Here is a 20395-nt window from a genome sequence, read left to right on the forward strand (position 1 = left end):
AAAAGTTTGAGCGGGGGGAATTTCAAATCAAAAGTGGTGCAAATCGAAAGTCTGAGGGGAATGCAAATCAAAAGTTTAAGGGGATGGGTGGAAATTGAAATTTTTGATGGGAGGGGGTGGAAATTGAAATTTTGAGGGGAGGGGGTGCAAATCGTAAGTTTGAGGGAGGGTCAAATCGAAAGTTTGTCCCTGGGCGCCGGAAAGGGTCGCAACGTCTCTGTTTTGTAGTCATTCACCGTGTCAGACGCGTCCGCCGGGACTCGGAAAGGGCGCGATTTGGCGCTACGGGCTAGACTGTGAGCAATATGCCTTTATGATTGCATTTAAATTGTGTTTATGTTATGAGTGTTGTGTTTGTTTTTTCTTTTGTGTTTTTTTTTCGTTCGTTTGTGTTGTGTTTAGTTTTGTTCTGTTCCCCAGTTGGTACATTTAAAAAAGATTTACCGTGGCGGAGCACGGGATGCAGCTAGTATATATATATATATATATATATATATATAATTACCCATCTCTTTACCACTTCCCCTACCACTACCCCTACCCTTACCCCTACCCCTACCCTTACCCTTACCCTTACCCTTACCCTTACCCTTACCCTTACCCTTACCCTTACCCTTACCCTTACCCTTACCCATACCCTTACCCTTACCCTTACCCTTACCCCTACCACTACCCCTACCCCTACCCTTACCCTTACCCTTACCCTTACCCTTACCCTTACCCTTACCCTTACCCTTACCCTTACCCTTACCCTTACCCATACCCTTACCCTTACCCTTACCCTTACCCTTACCCTTACCCCTACCACTACCCCTACCCCTACACTTACCCTTAACCCTACCCCTCCACTTACCCCTACCCCTACACTTACCCCTACCCCTACCCCTACACTTACCCCTACCCCTACACTTACCCCCACCCCTACACTTACCCCTACCCCTGCACTTACCCCTACCCCTGCACTTACCCCTGCCCCTGCCCTTGCCCTTGCCCTTGCCCTTGCCCTTACCCTTCTTACAGATTCCATTACCATTACCATTAACATTACCATTAGCTTCACGCTTCCACTTACGTACATCATTAAATACTTGGAGTTTATAACCATATAGCACTTAAATAATGTAGAGCATGCATTCAATTCACTTTGAATAACATTGACTGAATTAGACTCTTGAATCCAGCGCTCAAGGTTCCCCAGCCATAAAAACCAGTCATGCGTCTATGATCATTGAACCGTAAAGAAGGTGACGTTTTTTATTCGGCTGAAGAAATTTTATAAGTATTACATAAGTTGTCTAACCAGAAGTTAATGCTTCTAACGTTTTACTATATTTTAATGATGTCTTTATAATAACCAGTGACTTTGTAGTAGTAGTTAAGATTATATACACGCACGCACGCACACACACACACTCATACACACACACATATATATATATATATAAATATAAATATATATATATATATATATATATATATATATATATATATATATATATATATATATATATATATATATATATATGGTGTGTGTGTATATAATACTGTTTTTTCTTCTTTTTAACGTCTTCATAATTATACAATTAACGCCGTTAATTTAAAAATCAATTGAATTTTAATTTACATTACAAATACATTTTGAAAAAAATTTATAGGCCTACTAACAATATTTTGAAAGCGGAAATAAAAGTAGTAGTTGGGAATATTGTGGCCACACTAACCTATCCAGTGTTTTTTCCAGACTTTTTTCTCCGGGGGTGGGGGGGGGGGGGCGGTCAACATTTTCCGCGGGGGGCGGACACTAGTAAAAGTATATGTTTACTATATAAATTCCATCTCGTTCGGGGGGGGGGGGGGGGCGGTAGACTTTCTTAGGGGGGGGGGGTCGGAGCCCTCCACCCTCCGAAGAGATGTCTGGAAGAAACTCTGAACCTATCTTATGCCGGGAAAAAATAAACAGGCGAATTCTACTTCACCCGCTACCAGGTATCCAACAAATACTAAAGTGACCCATGCTTTTCTTTATCGTTATTCAAATAGTAGTGTATACTTTATTTTTTACCTTAAAACGTTTTTTCTGATTTTTTTTCTGTTCGGATTTGGTTGCACTACGATACAACTGCTTTATGTTCGTAGGTAAAGTATTATGTCTGTCCTAAAACGGGGAAAATAGTACCTCAGCTTACTGAAAGCCAGCGTGGCGTGCCACATGTGTCAGACAAGCCAGTGGTGCGTGCCATTTAGGCCAGAAAAGTAAACGATATTAGACCTACACATTGCAGTAAGACTAGTCGCTGGACCCGTAACATTGCAGTAAGACTAGTCGCTGGACCCGTAACATTGCAGTAAGACTAGTCGCTGGACCCGTAACATTGCAGTAAGACTAGTCGCTGGACCCGTAACATTGCAGTAAGACTAGTCGCTAGACCCGTAACATTGCAGTAAGACTAGTCGCTAGACCTATACATTGCAGTAAGACTAGTCGCTAGACCCGTAACATTGCAGTAAGACTAGACGCTAGAACTGTAACATTGCAGTAAGACTAGTCGCTAGACCCGTAACATTGCAGTAAGACTAGTCGCTAGACACGTAACATTGCAGTAAGACTAGTCGCTAGACACGTAACATTGCAGTAAGACTAGTCGCTAGACCCGTAACATTGCAGTAAGACTAGTCGCTAGACCCGTAACATTGCAGTAAGACTAGTCGCTAGACCCGAAACATTGCAGTAAGACTAGTCGCTAGACACGTAACATTGCAGTAAGACTAGTCGCTAAACACGTAACATTGCAGTAAGACTAGTCGCTAGACACGTAACATTGCAGTAAGACTAGTCGCTAGACACGTAACATTGCAGTAAGACTAGTCGCTAGACCCGTAACATTGCAGTAAGACTAGTCGCTGGACCCGTAACATTGCAGTAAGACTAGTCGCTGGACCCGTAACATTGCAGTAAGACTAGTCGCTAGACCCGTAACATTGCAGTAAGACTAGTCGCTAGACACGTAACATTGCAGTAAGACTAGTCGCTAGACACGTAACATTGCAGTAAGACTAGTCGCTAGACACGTAACATTGCAGTAAGACTAGTCGCTAGACCCGTATCATTGCAGTAAGACTAGTCGCTAGACACGTAACATTGCAGTAAGACTAGTCGCTAGACACTTAACATTGCAGTAAGACTAGTCGCTAGACCCGTAACATTGCAGTAAAACTAGTCGCTAGACCCGTAACATTGCTGTAAGACTAGTCACTAGACCCGTAACATTGCTATAAGACTAGTCTTTAGACCTACACATTGCAGTAAGACTGACACAATTAATGACCGTGTTTACCAGCCTGTTGAGGCAACATTCAATGGAGTCTTGCCAGTGACGCGTTAAACAGCGGGTGAATGCTACATTAACTAGAGTACCCTTCAAATCACGTGATCCAATGTTGTATCGCTTGTATTGCTGGAGCGCTTTAGTGAATAGACCTACTCAATTATTTTTTTAAAAATCCGGTTCTTGAAATTACCTGCTCAGTGAGATACACATCATAGTAAAATAGCGTTGCATTGCGTCCATTTTCTAGTCCTGTCTGGAAGAAAAACAAATATTTTCTTTTTTTCCCAAGGTTCGTTTACCTTTTCAAAACGACTTGGGCTGTTACTAAACACTTCACAAAATATGGGAACCCTTGGTGATTTAAAAAATGAAATAACAATCTGATACTCATAGGTCATCAAACATTAGTATACCCACATAAAGACTTACAATTTTCAATAAAATGAAATTAGTTACGATTTTCCCTACTTCATTTATCGATATATTTTGTCCTTCTGTTTTTTGATCAGTTATGTATGGTGTATGAAAGTTACAAATTTAAACAAGTATGGTAGTAAACAGTTTCTTCCAGGCAGCTCTTACGGGTCTATCCACCCCCCCCCCCCCACTGGAACGTAATGAAATTTATATAGAAAATATATACTTTTAACAGAGTCCGCCCCCCCCCCCCCCCTGGAAGAAAGTCTACCGCCACCCCCATCCCCCCGCCACCCCCCCCCCCCCCCCCCGGAAATTTCAAGTGCCTCCACCCCCCACCCGCCCCCCCCCCCCCGCCGGAGAAAAAAAGTCTGGAAGAAACACTGGTAGTAAACGCCTTCCTGAGTATAATATTTGCTATATTATTACACAATGACATCTGTAAAAAATTATAATACCAAATATAAAATGCTCATTATTTTGCTTCATTTACCTTTCCGAGTTCTAGTATTGCTTTGATATTCAAATATTTTTTTTTACTGTGGAAGTTTTCACTACCATAATATTGTTTTTTATATATCGTTGCATTACTCAATGATACTTTTTCTTCTTTCTATAATAACACTGCCAGTGAGCGCCACCCCCACCCCCCCTGAAAATTTATTGCAAATGGGGGGGGGGCACTGCAGACTTAATAGTAAGGATGCTTATCTATAGTCTGTAAACAATACAGTCTTAATGGTTAGCACTTTTATGTCAAGATGCCACCCCAGCCCTCTTGTAATAATTGTCGATTTGTACTTAAAATATTATTTGACCTTAATAAATCATGAATGGATCTGTCAATAGAAAGTCATTTTTCTTCTGTACTTTTTGCAATTTTTTGGCTTGGTGTCACCACCTTGCGGTCCGCACCCCCCCCCCCCCCCCCCCCGCCCTCGCTACGCCTCTGATTCCACCACTACACACGTACTCTCAAACTCATTCAATAAAACAAATTCCATTCACTACACTCATGAATACTAAACTTGTATGGTTATAAAATCAACAAAATAATAACCATGTATGTTAACTTTGTATAGTTATATACTCGACAAAATAGTAACCATGTTTATTATCTTGTATAAATAAAATCTTAACAAAACAGAGCCAATGTATACTAAACTTGTATAGTTAGATCCAGTATAAAATGGAAGGTGAATTTTTTTCTAAAATGACGTTGCTGACCAAAAATGATGAATTGTTTTGTGTATCTTGTACGTGTCTTATTATATAGTGCGGCGAACAAAATAAAGGGAAGCTACCTCGTAGTACTGTTCGTTTATATATTTGTTATGTCCCTTAGACCAGAAATAATGTTGGTCTATAATAATCTCAAAGATAATGCCCTACGTGTTTCAAGTTGGTCACTGTGTTCCAAAACAAACAAAAATAAAGAATAAAAATATAAAATTATTTGTTTAGCTTTTAAATTGATTGGCAATAACATATTTTAATTTATATATTTTTTAATGTAAAACACCACAGCTTTCGAATCATAAGTTCTATAACTCAGTCTACATTAACTTCAGACTGTGTCGCGTAATATTAAATTGAAAATAGTAAATCTGCTATTTAAAACCAAAAGGAACCCGCTATTAATCAAAGCTATCAACGTGATATTAAACTGTACTGTTTGCATTATATCCGAGATCGAGAAAATTACATATTTATTCTACGTTTTAAAAGTAAAACCGCAGGGGATTTTTACCAATCAATTTCTACATGTCAACTATTTACGCTTCATAAATTGCTCTTTGATCTCGACTTTAGCCTGCTTCTCTCTTTTGACTTTTGGAATATGATGTGTAACTGCTTTACAGTAGGGAATCAAACAGAGTTTCTTCCAGGCATCTCTTCAAGGGGGGGGGGGGGGAGGGGGCAAAGCCCCCCGAAAAATTCTACCGCCCCCCCCCCCCCCCCCCCCCCCCCCCGAACGAAATGAAATTTATATAATTTATATAGAAAATATATACTTTTAACAGTGTCCGCCCCTCCCCCCCCCCGAAGAAAGTCTACCGCCCCCCCGAAAATTTCAAGTGCCCTCCCCCCCCCCGGAGAAAAAAGTCTGGAAGAAACACTGGAATCAAAGGCAGCAGGGCAATGTACTGACCTCACTATAGGTAGGTGTGTCGAGGTTTTTGAAACAGATACAGTTTTTTGGAAATAATGGTGAATTTTTTTTTCTTTTTCTTTTTTTTTCCGCCTCAGACATGTAGTTTACAGCGTCAGTTTGCCTTGCATGTTCGCTTCAGTATTACAGTTGTCATCATCGGCTTGTGAGGACTGATACAGATTTACAATAGTAACATTTCTTTCTTACTTGTAGCCGTTTTTTCATGGTTTACTTATACATAGATCCAATTCAAAACGTCTAAATATATAAAAAAAATTACTACCTGAAAATGCAAATGTGTAATTAAATGATGATTCAAGGTATGTTTTGTTTCCATCCACGTGGTCGGCTGGGGGGAGGGGTGGAATTTTTAAGTACAGCTGAAATAAAATGAGACGTTGCAAATTGCCAGACAAAGTACATAATGAAGAGACGCTTTCAATTAACAAAGAAAAAAAGAACATTACCATATGGTTTTACAAAACAAATTATTTAAAAAAAAGATATTACTGTCAATTTTTTAAATTAAAAACACAGATAAAAGTTAAAAACAACACCGTTTTTAATAGTAATTACATATAACATTGCAAAATACCTTGACATCCGTTACCTTTTATTGACTGACGCTGCAAACGGAATAATTGAGCAGTTGTGTCCCCTGATTTATATTTTTACAGACAATGTTACACAAAATTGATTACATAGGCGCAAAAGTAGGTTATCTGTCGTTAAAATAAGTAAGCCAAGCCACCGAATCCAAAAAATAATTATGACCTGTTCTACTGGTTTGAACCCGGATTCGAAAACGAGACTTTTGATTTAGCAGTCTAGCAGTCCTATTATGTATTTTTATTTAAAGTAGATTTTGTTTATTTACCTTAGGAAAGGTCAGACCGTTTTTAAAGCCCCATTTGATCTAGATATGAACTAGGTCGCATGCAGAATGGGCGTAAGAAAATGATCGTAATTTTGTAATACTGAAGTACAGGTGAGAGGTCTAGATCAGGTTGACACCATTTAGGGGGGTGACACCAAGGCAAATAGCAAAATATATAGAGAAAAATTTGTAGGGGGGGGGGGTGCCAATCGAAAGTTTGAGGGGGGGGGGGGGTGCAAATCTCAAAAGTTTGAGAAAATTTGAAAGTTTGTCCCCGGGAAGGGTCGCTACACCTCTAGGGGTGACACCATTAAGTGCCGCACCGGGTGACACCCGACCTCGCTACGCCACTGCCCCCACCCTTTACCCCTCCCCCCTCCCTTCACTACCATTCACCCCTACCCTACACCCCTCTCTTCACCCTCTCCCTTCACCCCTACCCTTCACCCCCTCCCTTCACCCCTACCTTTCACCCCTACCCTTCTCCCCTACCCCCCACCCCCCACCCTTCACCACCATCCTTCACCCCTAACCTTTACCCCCTCCATCCACCACCACCCTTCACCCCCACCCTTCACCACCACCATTCACCACCACCCTTCACCCCCACCCTTCACCCCCACCCTTCTCCCCTACCCCTCACCCCCACCCTTCACCATTACCCTTCACCCCCACCCTTCACCCCCACCCATCACCCCCACCCATCACCCCCACACTTCACCACCACCCTTCACCCCCACCCTTCACCCCCACCCATCACCCCCACCCTTCACCACCACCCTTCACTACCCCTCACCCCCACCCTTCACCACCACCCTTCACTACCCCTCACCCCCACCCCTCACCCCCACCCATCACCCCCACCCATCACCCCCACCCTTCACCACCACCCTTCACCCCCACCCTTCACCCCCACCCATCACCCCCTCCCTTCACTACCCTTCACCACCACCCTTCACTACCCCTCACCCCCACCCCTCACCCCCACCCATCACCCCCACCCATCACCCCCACCCTTCACCACCACCCTTCACTCCCACCCTTCACCCCCACCCATCACCCCCTCCCTTCACTACCCTTCACCACCACCCTTCACTACCCTTCACCCCCACCCTTCACCCTTCACCCCCACCCTTTATCCCTCCCTTCACCCCCACCCTTCACCCCCACACTTCACCACCACCCTTCACCCCCACCCTTCACCCCCACCCATTACCCCCACCCTTCACCACCACCCTTCACTACCCCTCACCCCCACCCTTCACCACCACCCTTCACTACCCCTCACCCCCACCCCTCACCCCCACCCATCACCCCCACCCATCACCCCCACCCTTCACCACCACCCTTCACCCCCACCCTTCACCCCCACCCATCACCCCCTCCCTTCACTACCCTTCACCACCACCCTTCACTACCCCTCACCCCCACCACTCACCCCCACCCATCACCCCCACCCATCACCCCCACCCTTCACCACCACCCTTCACTCCCACCCTTCACCCCCACCCATCACCCCCTCCCTTCACTACCCTTCACCACCACCCTTCACTACCCTTCACCCCACCCTTCACCCTTCACCCCCACCCTTTATCCCTCCCTTCACCCCCACCCTTCACCCCCTCCCTTCACTACCCTTCACCCCCACCCTTCACCACCACCCTTCACTACCCCTCACCCCCACCCCTCACCCCCACCCCTCACCCCCACCCTTCACCCCCACCCTTCACCACCACCCTTCACTACCCCTCACCCCCACCCTTCACCCCCACCCTTCACCACCACCCTTCACTACCCTTCACCCCCACCCTTTACCACCACCCTTCACTACCCCTCACCCCCACCCTTCACCCCCAACCTTCACCACCACCCTTCACTACCCTTCACCCCCACCCCTCCCCCCCACTCTTCACCACCACCCTTCACTACCCCTCACCCCCACCCTTCACCCCCACCCTTCACCACCACCCTTCACTACCCCTCACCCCCACCCTTCACATCCACCCTTCACCACCACCCTTCACTACCCTTCACCCCCACTGTTCACCACCACCCTTCACTACCCCTCACCCCCACCCTTCACCCCCACCCTTCACCACCACCCTTCACTACCCTTCACCCCCACCCTTCACCACCACCCTTCACTACCCCTCACCCCCACCCTTCACCCCCACCCTTCACCACCACCCTTCACTACCCCTCACCCCCACCCTTCACCCCCACCCTTCACCACCACCCTTCACTACCCCTCACCCCCACCCTTCACCCCCACCCTTCACCACCACCCTTCACTACCCTTCACCCCCACCCTTCACCACCACCCTTCACTACCCCTCACCCCCACCCTTCACCCCCACCCTTCACCACCACCCTTCACTACCCCTCACCCCCACCCTTCACCCCCACCCTTCACCACCACCCTTCACTACCCCTCACCCCCACCCTTCACCACCACCCTTCACTACCCCTCACCCCCACCCTTCACCCCCACCCTTCACCACCACCCTTCACTACACTTCACCCCCACCCTTCACCACCACCCTTCACTACCCTTCACCCCCTCCCTTCACTACCCTTCACCCCCACCCTTCACCACCACCCTTCACCCCCACCCTTCACCCCCACCCTTCACCACCACCCTTCACCCCCACCCTTCACCACCACCCTTCACCCCCACCCTTCACCACCACCCATCACCCCCACCCTTCACCACCACCCTTCACCCCCACCCTTCACCCCCACCCTTCACCCCCACCCTTCACCACCACCCTTCACCACCACCCTTCACCACCACCCTTCACCACCACCCTTCACTACCCTTCACCCCCTCCCTTCACTACCCTTCACCCCCACCCTTCACCACCACCCTTCACCCCCACCCTTCACCCCCACCCTTCACCACCACCCTTCACCACCACCCTTCACCACCACCCTTCACCACCACCCTTCACTACCCTTCACCCCCTCCCTTCACTACCCTTCACCCCCACCCTTCACCACCACCCATCACCCCCACCCTTCACCCCCACCCTTCACCCCCACCCTTCACCACCACCCTTCACCACCACCCTTCACCACCACCCTTCACCACCACCCTTCACCACCACCCTTCACTACCCTTCACCCCCTCCCTTCACTACCCTTCACCCCCACCCTTCACCACCACCCTTCACCCTTCACCCCCACCCTTCACCCCCACCCTTCACCACCACCCTTCACCACCACCCTTCACCACCACCCTTCACTACCCTTCACCCCCTCCCTTCACTACCCTTCACCCCCACCCTTCACCACCACCCATCACCCCCACCCTTCACCCCCACCCTTCACCCCCACCCTTCACCACCACCCTTCACCACCACCCTTCACCACCACCCTTCACTACCCTTCACCCCCTCCCTTCACTACCCTTCACCCCCACCCTTCACCACCACCCTTCACCCCGACCCTTCACCCCTTCCCTTCACTACCCCTCACCCCCACCCTTCACCACCACCCTTCACTACCCTTCACCACCACCCATCACCCCCACCCTTCACCCCACCCTTCACCACCACCCATCACCCCCTCCCTTCACTACCCTTCACCCCCACCCTTCACCACCACCCATCACCCCCACCCTTCACCCCCACCCTTCACCACCACCCATCACCCCCTCCCTTCACCACCCCCTCACCCCCTCCCTTCACTACCCTTCACCCCCACGCTTCACCACCACCCATCACCCCCACCCTTCACCCCCACCCTTCACCACCACCCTTCACCACCACCCTTCACTACCCCTCACCCCCACCCTTCACCACCACCCTTCACCACCACCCTTCACTACCCTTCACCCCCACCCTTCACCACCACCCTTCACCACCACCCTTCACTACCCCTCACCCCCACCCTTCACCACCACCCTTCACCACCACCCTTCACCAACCATCACCCCCTCCCTTCACTACCCTTCACCCCCACCCTTCACCACCACCCATCACCCCCTCCCTTCACCACCCTTCACCCCCACCCTTCACCCCCACCCTTCACCACCACCCATCACCCCCTCCCTTCACTACCCTTCACCCCCACCCTTCACCACCACCCATCACCCCCACCCTTCACCCCCACCCTTCACCACCACCCATCACCCCCTCCCTTCACCACCCCTCACCCCCTCCCTTCACTACCCTTCACCCCCACCCTTCACCACCACCCATCACCCCCACCCTTCACCCCCACCCTTCACCACCACCCTTCACCACCACCCTTCACTACCCCTCACCCCCACCCTTCACCACCACCCTTCACCACCACCCTTCACTACCCTTCACCCCCACCCTTCACCACCACCCATCACCCCCTCCCTTCACCACCCTTCACCCCCACCCTTCACCACCACCCATCACCCCCTCCCTTCACTACCCTTCACCCCCACCCTTCACCCTCTCCCTTCACCCCCACCCTTCACTACCCTTCACCCTCTCCCTTCACCCCCACCCTTCACCTATCACCCCCACCCTTCACCCCCACCCTTCACCTATCACCCCCACCCTTCACCTATCACCCCCACCCTTCACCTATCACCCCCACCCTTCACTTATCACCCCCACCCTTCACTACCCTTCACACCCACCCTTCACCCTCTCCCTTCACCCCCACCCTTCACCTATCACCCCCACCCATCACCCCCTCCCTTCACTACCCTTCACCACCACCCTTCACCCTCTCCCTGCACCCCCACCCTTCACCTATCACCCCCACCCTTTATCCCTCCCTTCACCCCCACCCTTCACCCCTACCCTTCTCCCCTACCCCTCACCCCACCCTTCACCCCCACCCTTCACCCCCACCCTTCACCCCTACCCTTTACCCCCACCCTTCACTATCCTTCACCCCCATCCTTCACCCCCACCCTTTACCCCCACCCTTCACTACCCTTCACCCCCATCCTTCACCCCCGCCCTTCACCCCCTCACATCCTTACAGCTATCCTTCACAAACCACCCAACCCCAATTAACCTCACACATACACACACATACTGGTTCCGGGTGAAATTACTAGAGCGCCTAGCTATTATATGAAACAGCAGACATGTCTATAGGGCCGGTAAGTAGGTCAATAAACAGTTCTATGGCTCATGCAGGTTTTATTGAGCCGTAGAACTGGTTGGTGACCTACATACCAGCCCTATAGAAACTTATTGGCGTAAAAAGGCGATCTTGACTAGGCAGTGGGCGTGGCCTAACCCTCCTGTCAGTCAAACTATTGCAGGGTGCGATTTGATAGTGCGTTAATAAATACATGGGCGCATTCATGCGATACATCAAAAGTGACAATAATTTCTATTATATATATATATATATATATATATATATATATATATATATATATATATATATATATATATATATATATATATATATATATGTATATATATATATATGTATATATATATTTATATTTCTGTTATACAGTTTTATTTACTTAAGCTCATTATTAAAACTAAATCGAATTAGTTCTTTTTTGTATTTGATAGTAACGTTACTTGTTAAATTTCTCATTTCTGTCATACAATTAAATTTACTTATGCTCATGTTTATAAAAAAATCTAATTTCTTTTTCTATATAACACTAACATTACATATTTTATTATTTTTAGAAATATTTTCATGACCTAGTTTAGAAACATTATGTTCCATGTCCGCAGACGCTTATGCAAAGTGTTTTCATTGGCCAGCGAAGCAGTTATGCGACGCATGATATAAACTGTAAGCGCCGTTCTGTGGAGTGCTTGTGTGTTGGAGATTTGTACACGACTGAATTGTGGTAAATTTTATGGATTTAGTTCCTCGGTTGGACTTTTTCTGATTATCGGTCGTCATTTCACGGTGAAAATAGTGCGGTAGATTTAGCAACATATTAGTTGGTAGGCGAATTTATTTCTAGCATTATATTATTTGGTAGGCGAATGCATTTCTAGCAATATGTTAGTTAGTAGGCGAATTCATTTCTAGCAACATATTAGTTGGTAGGCGAATAATTTTCCAATGAGGATGGTGGTTTTTCTTCTTGTTTTTTTTAAATAGTAATTATACTGAAAGTTAATTGTATAGTTGCTTTATTCGTTTTCGTTTGGCATTGACGGTGTTGGAATTATATTGGACTGTTACTTATGTCTTGTCCGTCAGAGTATTCACGGCCGATGATGTGGATTATATTACTGATATTTTGTTTTCATCAGTGTAGTTTTGGATGTAGTTTTTTGTTTCTTATGTAGACGATGCGTGCAGTATTTGGCTTGCTGGTTGTGTGTTAATAGATTTTTTTTACTTTCTCGTATACGAAGTATAGAGGAAGTAATGTAATCGTGCAAAAAATCCAAATCGATATTTTCACAAATCTCGACGTTATACGCCTCCCTAAATTAGAAAAAAAACCATACTTTTGCAAGTTTGTCCGTATGTGTGTATGTGTGTGTACCGTTACAGCTAGGTGATGATATTTCTAATAAAAGTAATATATCAAATGTGTTGTTCTGTATCAACTTTTTATCAATTCCCGGTAACCAGAAGTGGAACTAATTCGACATTTTTTGTTTTTCAAAAGCCTACAAATTGACTACTGTTTCAGATAGATAAACGAAATTTCACATATAAATAAAATATTTTATTCTTTGCCTTCTATCAAATTTTGGGGAAATTTCCGTTGAACGGAAGTATGCATTTACTGAAGTTCCTATTTCTCCAAAACGCATATGAATTTATAAACTACTAATAATATTCCGCACTACTATACACATATTGTTTGCCTTCACTTAGTGTGCAATTCTTTTTTTTCTACGAGATTCTATTTTATTTTTAAAAAGTTTAAGTATTTAAAATGGATTAAAAATCATGTTAATAGGTGTTTTTTTCTAGATCGATGTAAAAGAATGTTTGACATTCATCGTGTAATTGAGTTTTGCAGGCTTCAGATTGTTTTGAATAATTTACAAGATCAGACCAATACGTTGATGTACTCAACTGATTTCGATATCATAGTACATATAATTTTAAATAACCTAATGTAGTTAATACTATACACAATGAAATGTATGTAAAAACAATACTTACACAATTATCTACATTTCCAGAAATCCGTCTAAATCGTTTAAAATGACATTTAGAGATTTTCATCTTCTGATAACAGCAGTGTTGTTTTTCAGTCTCTGTCACGCCCAAGGTGAGTATACATGGTAGAAGGTTGAATCGTATTTAATATATATATATATATATATATATATATATATATATATATATATATATATATATATATATATATATATATGCAGGTGCATATTTAATTTTGACTCAAAATATCTTAAAGAATGTAAACAAATCATATTAGATACAAGTCATTCCCACCTGACATGTATATGACAGGTACAACTCAATGGGACGGGGCTAAAGTGGTAGACGGAAACTGTTATCTGCTGGTCCGAACAGCAGTCAAATGGGGCGAAGCCAAGGTTAGTTTACATCTCTATGTTTTTTACCATTCGAAGCAATGGCATAGCCGGGGGGTGGGGGGGGGGATGGTCAGATTTGGCACACGCCAGGTTAGTTAGCGCCCTAGGTAAAACTTATTAAAAGCGCCCCCCTCCCGCAATTCTTTTCGTGCCCCCGTATTATCTTTGTTTTACAATTTGATTTAATAATGATTAAATTCGTATGAAATTAAATTTTGTTAAGGGTTGTATTTGGGGTTTATTATTAAAAAGACCAGTTTCTAGAATTTCGTTAAAATATGTTCTTATACGAATCTCCATTAGCATGTTGTTTATATTGTTTGATTTGATAGAAAGCATGTGAGGACATAGGAGGAACTCTGGCAACCGTGTCTTCAGAAACTCTCATGTCTGACATACGCTCCGCCTTTAACTTTTACGGTATGTACACAATATTAGCTTGTCTGTAGCGCGTTGTTAACTACACACACGTAGTTTTCCTGTAAATAGTTGCCACATACACACCATTAGCTTGCCTGTAGAGTGCTGCTACGTACACAACATTAGTATGCCTGTAGCGTGTACCACGATCTCAGAAGAAATGAAATGAAAATTAAACACATCATGATTACGTTCATCTATATGTTTTCAATGGTTTACTTTAAGTCGCGCGATCTTATTTAAATCTCGTATATGTTATGGTTGGATTACTGAACATTTGATGCAAAACGTATCAGATATATATACATACATTTTAGTGCGCTTTATTGTAAATGGCGAAATTGAAATGATTTGACTTAAATATCAATCACAGAAATCATATGTGTTGAAAGTATCCAATAAACTGGAGCACTAGTCCGTGTGATAAAATGTATTGACATTTCGATTTGTTGCTTCACATATATAGAACGTGTTCTAAGCAAGGATGGCAAAACAAATAACGACATCAAAAGCCGCGTCAGTAAAGGATGGCACGAATGTAACATCCTCCGCACAATCGGAAAAAAATATGTGAAAACCGAACTTTGGATAAAAATTGGGGAAATGGTTAACTTGGAATGGATACGATAAACCCTGAGCATCAAGAAACTTTACAAGAGAGGCAGTTGATTTGATTGCTAATCAAAGAAAAAATCTGTAGGCCAAAATAAACTTGGTAAAGATCGGTTGTTAGTGATGCAGAAGAAGCCAGAATGTCGTGAGCCCAACTAGGAAGAATCGCCCAAAACCGAGTACGATTATGTAGTGTGGTATTGTCCTTCTGCTCCTCAAGATGTCCACCGTAATGATGATGATGAACACATGTCTAAAACCCCATTAAAAAGTTGCGTCATTTCAGTGTGCTTAACTTGACGTGGAGAGTCTGTGCTATGCACTCCATCGTACTCGGTTTTGGATGATTCTTCCAAGTGGGGCTCACGATATTCCGGCTGCTTTTGGGTCACTGCTGACTTTCACGAGGAGATGTATTTTTACCTGAATAGAAATCTTCCCCATTGAGCCTAGATCAACACACCACTCGGTTTTAAACTACCGTGAGGCAAAACTGAATCCGTGCGTTGAAATCTTTATAGCATAGAAGAAAAAAAAAACACCTTAATTTGTGTTTGTAAGTTGTATTTTGTAGATTGTTTGTTATGTTTCACTTGTTCTTTGTTTAGAGATGAGTTACTGGATTGGTCTAAACGACATAGCAACAGAAGGAACATACGTGTGGACTGAGGACGGGAGCACGGCCAGTGGAATCAGTGGCCTGTGGGGTGAAGACAGACCAGTAACTGAACCGGGCAACGAATTTGACTGCATCTATGTTGACGAAACTGATAAGTATCTTGACCTTCAGTGTGGTACAGTCGCAACCTACTACCTGTGCATGGAACCTGGTAAGTTGTTTAGACTAATTTCCTTAGGTTCTTATCGTTTTGATTAAATACGTTAAATACACTTTAGCGGATAGGCTACAACAATTTTAATAAAAATTCTAGTGACAATTTAAGCGCAATTTCCTTATGTTATCCATAACAATTTTAAATCGAGATAAATCATATATTCAGCAACAGTGCCCAAATATTAAAAGGTTTATATCAGTATTTGACTTCTCTCTCTCTCTCTCTTGCCGCGCGCAGTGACACGAACGACCCCACGTCGCGACAGGCTAGCCTCTCGTATCAGTAAAATCCTTTCGAACCTTAGCGCTTTGCGCTAAATCATCCTAGGCCTACACGACGCTCAGTTTAAAAATTCTTAATTATTTTTTTGTGGCCGAACGAAAGGATATTTTTGAAAACTTTCATCGCCAATATTGTTCTAAATTATGGCAGGAATCGATTGGTAAATGTTTCAAGTCGCCAAATGGTCTGGTTGCCGAGATCTGGGACAAAAACTGCATTTTTTTTTAGGTTTTTTGGCTTTTCCGGGAAATCCAGAAAGGAATGCCTGAATTGTTTTAGCCTATGTTCATCCTTGGAACTTGCTTAACATATTTGCTTTTGGAACTTGTTCTCGATATTGCTTCGTTGAGGAGGAGATACGACTTAAAGACGACTTAAAGCTGCGGACACACATCCATCCATCCATCCATCCATCTATCCATTCCCAGAAATGAAGAGTTAATAAACGCAATTCTCCAGAATAGAAATTGCGCTAAAAATAAATCACCAAAATCCTGGTTTTTTTCACATAAATTAATTAGAAAAGAATATTTTTTTCAGAATCTTATCTTCCAAAAGTTCCGTCATCATGTTGTATTTAACGTCAACAGAAAGCTGCATTTCTCATGAATTTGATAATCGAATTTCCCATCAACTCGGAAACACACAAAGCTTACAATCAGCTTTACAAACTAAACAGATATAGTATTTTCGTGACATACTTTTCGTTACTATTTGCTGTTTTTCTCAGATCGCAGTTTTTTAACATTTAAAAGCCGACTATTATTATTATATATATATATATGAAATAATGCTCCCTCCCTCCCCACATTTTTCTAAATTGTTTAACATGCAAAAATAACACTTTTGTCACGAGGAAATTGTGATGGCTTTCATAGAAAAATGTTTATAGTAAATAATATACGCATTTTAAAACTTTTTCATACTTTAAATGGTACGATTATTTTTCAGACCTTGTAGAATTATGACCAGTAGCTCATGGACTAAAGATGTCTAGACAAAAGTATTTATATGCACTGAAATATAAGCCATTAAATTTGATGTCCTCATGTTTCAATTTGTGTTATTGGTTGTGTTGGCTTTTGTGTTTGAGTTGCGATTTCATTTGCGTTGGTGTTGTCGTTGGTGTTGTGTTTGCATTTTTATTTTTGTTTGTGTTTGCGTTGTTGTTTGCGTTAGGTTTTCGAAAGAAAATACAGTATTTACATCCGGGCCAGAATCCTAATGGCATTCGTCTTAGACTCTATGTTGATGTTAGTTTCATTAACAGATTAAACAATGTATTTTAAATAGAAAATATATTAATTTTTTTTTCAGGTTCGACTACAAAAAAATGTCCATCAGCAGCAGCGGCTACAACAGCAGCGGCTACAACAGCAGCAACAGCAACAACAGCTGCGGGTACAACCATTGGCAACTCGGGTTGGTTTTTCGATTAATTAATTATTATCTTATTAATATCTATTATCTAAAACGCCATTTTTGCAAATACGTTAAAGTATTAGGCAAAAACTGCAAAAAAAAAAGAAAAAAAAACATAGATGTTTTTAATATATCAAATTCTAGATTTAATTTTTATAACATTAACATCACATTTCGCTTATATATTTTGAATTATAATTTTACTTTTATTAAAAGTAAGTATTAGTGAGAAAATAAAATCTGTGACAGTTATAGCTGTACTTACCCACCTTCAATCCTATTCATGTGACATTGCACAGCAAAACCGAAGAATATTGAAGCTCTATACAGGAAACTCTAACAGATAAAAAAAGAAAACTATTGCAAATAAAACAAATGGTATCACTTTCAGAGGTCACAACCAATGCTCCAACAACTACCATTGTTACCAAGTCTTCAACCCCAAAGATTCAAAAACCTAAAAAATCAAGTAATTTTATTTATTTTTATTTACAAAAAAAAATTATTATATAATTTCTAACCTTTTGAAAAGTATAAAGTTTATAGTCAAATATTTGATAATGCAATCTTAATTTGCTATACTTGATTGCAGAGGATCCATGTAAGAAAAGGTTCAGGCGACGTCGAAACTCAAGACGTAAGTTCTACTTAAATCTTTACTAGTGTTCGATGTTTCATTTGACTATTGCTAAAACAAATACTGACATTTCAATTAATGAACACGTAATTAAAATCACTATAAATGTGAAAGAAAGTTACCTTATCGAGCCACACGGTCAAAGGGGCAAAGAAGAAGAGTTCATCTGTTTCTGTGACCTCAAAATATGAAGGGATAGCCGGCTTTACTTTCCCTAAAGGGAGTTTGGTACCCATAAGAGCTGGGTGGACTCAGTGAGGTTCTACTGACTTGAACCCGGATTCGAACTTGAGACTTTCGGTGTGGCCGTCTAGCACTCTACCGCTAGACCACGCCGTAAAATCTCTATATTTTAAATATATTAAGTAAATCGTTGTGCTGATTTTATAAATACGATTACTCGCACAGTAGTAGACCAGGTAAGATTATAAATATTAATACATAAGCTAAACAATTTTAGCTTCTATTATTTTAATGTATTTGTATTTTGAACTAGACTCTGTGTAATAACTTTTTTGTTTCCAACAGAAGAGGTCGGTCATTGACTAGTTGGAACATCATGAAGTTCAGTTTCTTTTCTCAAGTTTGGACCGTTTAGTATTTAGAACATTTAAAAATTGTATCTCAAACTTACTCTGTTACGAGTTGTTAACATAACTCTTGTTTTATTTTCGTAATAAATATAAATAAACTAATTTAATATTATTTCTTGCTTTTACATCATAATTATTACAACTACCAACAACACTAATGATTTGATTTTATTCATTTTTTAAGAAATATAAACACCATTATCTGTGCGTCAGGACTTATTAATTAGCACATTAAAATAGTAAAAAAATTACATTAATTTTAATTTTTGTTTAAAAAAAATAACTTTATTATCCATTGGAAATGACTTGTAAGTATTAAAACGTTTAAAAATAATCTAAGAACTGTAACTTGACGACCTGATGCCCTGATATCTTTCTGATATCTCTTCGTCTACAGATCCCCGAACGAGATAGAAAATATAAGACTTCTACCTGTGCCCCCCCCCCCCTCCAACCAGAAAATTAAGTCCACCCCTTCCCCCGTAAGTTTCAAGTGCCCCCCTCCCCACTCCCTGAAAAAAATTCTGAAATAAACACTCTTCCAACTTATCTCCCCCTTTTTAATTGTGGTGTGTGACTCTACTTGAGCTATGTGTTCAATGACAATATCATGTATACGGGTTCGTCACTCAGGCATTGAGACGCAACCTGCAGTTAGGTTCAATTTGGGAACAGAATGACATATGTGTCCTACATTCTTAAATTAACTTAAAATGTGTAACATCTTTGTTGTTCAATTTGATTTAAAGTTACAATTATATCGCACGCTTTGGAAAATTAAAATTGAATTCATAATGCTTGAGATATTGTCATATTATTTTGTCACTTGTGTAATTGAAAGACGTTTTTTTATATGGGTCTGAATAACAGAATTGTGTTGTACTTTGTTTGTTACTGAGTGCCTATGATATCAACTATGTTCATCCAGCTCTGATGAGTGGCTAATTCGCTATAGGTATAATAAAAGCAGTTGGGTATTGTGTAAACATTTTCATTGGCCGAGAACATGGACATAGCCAAACTCTATTTCATCAGCCCATGGAGGGGCACGTATGAAAGAATAACTTGTGCTAACGACATGCATTCACACAAGAATTATGGCTGATGAAAATGTATGCGGCCTCTTCACCTTCGCCAATATCTTTAGCATTACCCTTAACCCGTATCCTTACCCTTACCCTTACCCTTACCCTTACCCTTACCCTTACCCTTACCCTTACCCTTACCCTTACCCTTACCCTTACCCTTACCCTTACCCTTACCCTTACCCTTACCCTTACCCTTACCCTTACCCTTACCCTTACCCTTACCCTTACCCTTAC

At 42.9% G+C, this 20395-nt stretch overlaps 1 protein-coding gene and 1 long non-coding RNA gene across 2 annotated transcripts; both read left to right on the plus strand.

The window, feature by feature from the left end:
- Window positions 1-13918: 13918 nt before the first annotated feature.
- Window positions 13919-16324, plus strand: LOC131939921 (lectin BRA-3-like). Its single transcript, XM_059298458.1, has 5 exons — window positions 13919-13985; window positions 14186-14271; window positions 14604-14691; window positions 15912-16133; window positions 16305-16324. The coding sequence occupies exons 1-5, from the start codon at window positions 13919-13921 to the stop codon at window positions 16322-16324; spliced, it is 483 nt and encodes a 160-aa protein (XP_059154441.1).
- A 1438-nt stretch (window positions 16325-17762) lies between these two features.
- On the plus strand, window positions 17763-18480 carry LOC131939932 (uncharacterized). Its single transcript, XR_009386500.1, has 3 exons — window positions 17763-17843; window positions 18235-18312; window positions 18436-18480. It is a non-coding gene; the product is annotated as an uncharacterized LOC131939932 (long non-coding RNA).
- The last annotated feature ends 1915 nt before the right edge of the window (window positions 18481-20395 follow it).

The sequence above is a fragment of the Physella acuta genome, unplaced genomic scaffold (genome assembly GCF_028476545.2).
Source record: "Physella acuta isolate Inbredline_101_S28 unplaced genomic scaffold, ASM2847654v3 ptg000302l, whole genome shotgun sequence".
In the NCBI taxonomy this organism is placed as follows: domain Eukaryota; kingdom Metazoa; phylum Mollusca; class Gastropoda; family Physidae; genus Physella; species Physella acuta.